This window comes from Eurypyga helias, unplaced genomic scaffold (genome assembly GCF_000690775.1).
Source record: "Eurypyga helias isolate BGI_N326 unplaced genomic scaffold, ASM69077v1 scaffold17228, whole genome shotgun sequence".
Classification (NCBI taxonomy): Eukaryota; Metazoa; Chordata; class Aves; order Eurypygiformes; family Eurypygidae; genus Eurypyga; species Eurypyga helias.
The window spans coordinates 307-2,639 of record NW_010267702.1 but is presented as its reverse complement, the minus strand read 5'-3'; the positions used below and the strand labels follow the sequence as shown (position 1 = coordinate 2,639).

Sequence of the window (2,333 nt, the reverse complement as noted above, 5' to 3'; positions counted from 1 at the left end):
AGCGTCCCCGGGGCACCCGGAGCGACGCCCCTGCTCAGGGGTCTGCGGCCTCAGCGTCCTTCGAGGTGCCGACAGGTGCACCCGTCGTGCCGAGCGTCCCTCGCTCCGCGCCCGCCCCGGGGAGGACCGTGGGGGGCGGTGGGACCACGCTGTCCCAGCCCTGAGCAACGTCCGGCTGTGCCCCATCCCAAAGACTCCTGCTGGTGCGGGGGGGGCGTTTGGAGAGTGATCTCCAAGATGGTCTGCTCTGGGGGATGCTCTCCAAGATGCTCTCCAGGATGCTCTGCTCTTGGGAGGGATGTTCTCTGGGATGCCCTCCTCTGGGAGATGCTCTCCAGGATGCTCTGCTCTTGGAGGGATTCTCTCCAGGGATGCTCTCCTCTTGGAAGGATGCTCTCCAGGACGCTCTGCTCTGGGGGATGCTCTCCAGGATGCTCTGCTCTTGGAGGGATGCTCTCTGGGATGCTCTGCTCTTGGAGGGATTCTCTCCAGGGATGCTCTCCTCTTGGAAGGATGCTCTCCAGGATGCTCTGCTCTGGGGGATGCTCTCCGAGATGCTCTGCTCTTGGCGGGATGCTCTGCTCCTGGAGGATGCTCTCCTCTTGGAGGGATGCTCTCTGGGATACTCTCCAGGATGCTCTGCTTTTGGAGGGATGCTCTCTGGGATGCTCTCCTCTGGGGAATGCTCTCCAGGATGCTCTGCTCTGGGGGATGCTCTCCGAGATGCTCTGCTCTTGGCGGGATGCTCTGCTCCTGGAGGATGCTCTCCTCTTGGAGGGATGCTCTCTGGGATACTCTCCAGGATGCTCTGCTTTTGGAGGGATGCTCTCTGGGATGCTCTCCTCTGGGGAATGCTCTCCAGGATGCTCTGCTCTGGAGAGATGCTCTCCTCTTGGAGGGATGCTCTCCAGGATGCTCTGCTCTGGGGGGATGCTCTCCAGGGATGCTCTCTAGGATGCTCTGCTCTTGGAAGGATGCTCTCTGGCCATGGTCTGCTCTGGGTGGATGCTCTGCTCTTGCAGGATGCTCTCCAGGATGCTCTGCTCTGGAGAGATGCTCTCCTCTTGGAGGGATGCTCTCTGGGATGTTCTCCTCTGGGGGATGCTCTCCAGGATGCTCTGCTCTGGAGAGATGCTCTCCTCTTCTGGGGGATGCGCTCCGAGATGCTCTGCTCTTGGCGGGATGCTCTGCTCCTGGAGGATGCTCTCCTCTTGGAGGGATGCTCTCTGGGATACTCTCCAGGATGCTCTGCTTTTGGAGGGATGCTCTCTGGGATGCTCTCCTCTGGGGAATGCTCTCCAGGATGCTCTGCTCTGGGGGGATGCTCTTTCCTCAGAGGAGTGGGAGGCGAGGGCAGCTGGGGACGCCCTTGCTCACACGGGCAGAGCTCTGTGGCTCCCTGAGGCCTTTCCTTTAGCTCCTGCTCACCCACAGCCCAGAAATGCGCCAGGGCTGGAGCAAGGCAACCTGCGTGCTCCTTGTAGGGGTCTGACGGCATGGAGTGCCCCCCCAGGAGTGTTTCTCCCTGGGAATGGGGATCCAGCCAGGGCGACACTTCCCTCTCCAGGGCTCGGCGCAAAAGCAGAGCCATTTCCCAGGAGATACGTCCCCATGCCGTGTCCCGGGCCCCGGCAGAGCCACCCTGGTGACACTCACCCGGGCAGCGGTAGAGCTTGCGGGCCTGGGCGATGTCCCCTTTGCTGAGCCGCGTCCGCTGGCCGATGGCGGGCCGGACCCCGTTCACGTCGTACTTGGGCAGGATGGTGTCGAGGAAAATGCCCCTTGGAGGGGGGAGAGCGGGGAGAGGCTGAGCTGGGAAAAACCCGGCTCCGCGGCCGCGCTGGCTCCGTGTCCGCGGGGGGAGGGATGCTAAAAACAGCAGCCTGGCTAATTAAAGCCTGTGGGGCGGTGAGTCAGCGGGGACGTGTCCCCGACGGGGGTGACCGCAGGGACGTGTCCCCGACGGAGGGGACGGCAGCATCCCTGCTCTGGCAAGGGATGCCGTGGGGTTTCATCCTGCTGGAGTTGGGGGCCTTACGCCAAGCCTCAGCCCGTGCAGAGCTGACGTGCCACTGTCCCCGGGGTGGGGGGACCCCGTGACAACATCCCCGGCCCCACAGCGGGGACAGGGACGTGCCATCCCGGCAGCGTACCTGGAGAAGGTGTTCCTGGCGTAGTGCATGATGCTGTCGAAATCGTACGTCTCGCCCAGCGACTCCACCTCCTCCGGCTCCATCTTCAAGAAGTTGTACTCCTGCCCTGCGGAGACGGGCGGGACGGGGACGCTGTCGGGGTGGCGGGGAGACCCCCGCTTAGGCAGCAGCCCATGGCGA

General features: G+C 63.4%; 1 protein-coding gene across 1 annotated transcript in view; it reads right to left on the bottom strand.

Moving 5' to 3' along the window:
• Positions 1-795: 795 nt before the first annotated feature.
• The window catches only part of LOC104514013 (bone morphogenetic protein 1-like), a gene marked incomplete at both ends in the record, with an annotated part of 1,763 nt that continues 225 nt past the window's right edge, over positions 796-2,333 (bottom strand). Inside the window, 4 exons of the mRNA XM_010157531.1 lie at positions 796-893; positions 1,039-1,326; positions 1,657-1,781; positions 2,154-2,259. Of these exons, the coding sequence (XP_010155833.1) occupies positions 796-893; positions 1,039-1,326; positions 1,657-1,781; positions 2,154-2,259 (617 nt within the window). The remainder of the gene's footprint in view (positions 894-1,038; positions 1,327-1,656; positions 1,782-2,153; positions 2,260-2,333) is intronic.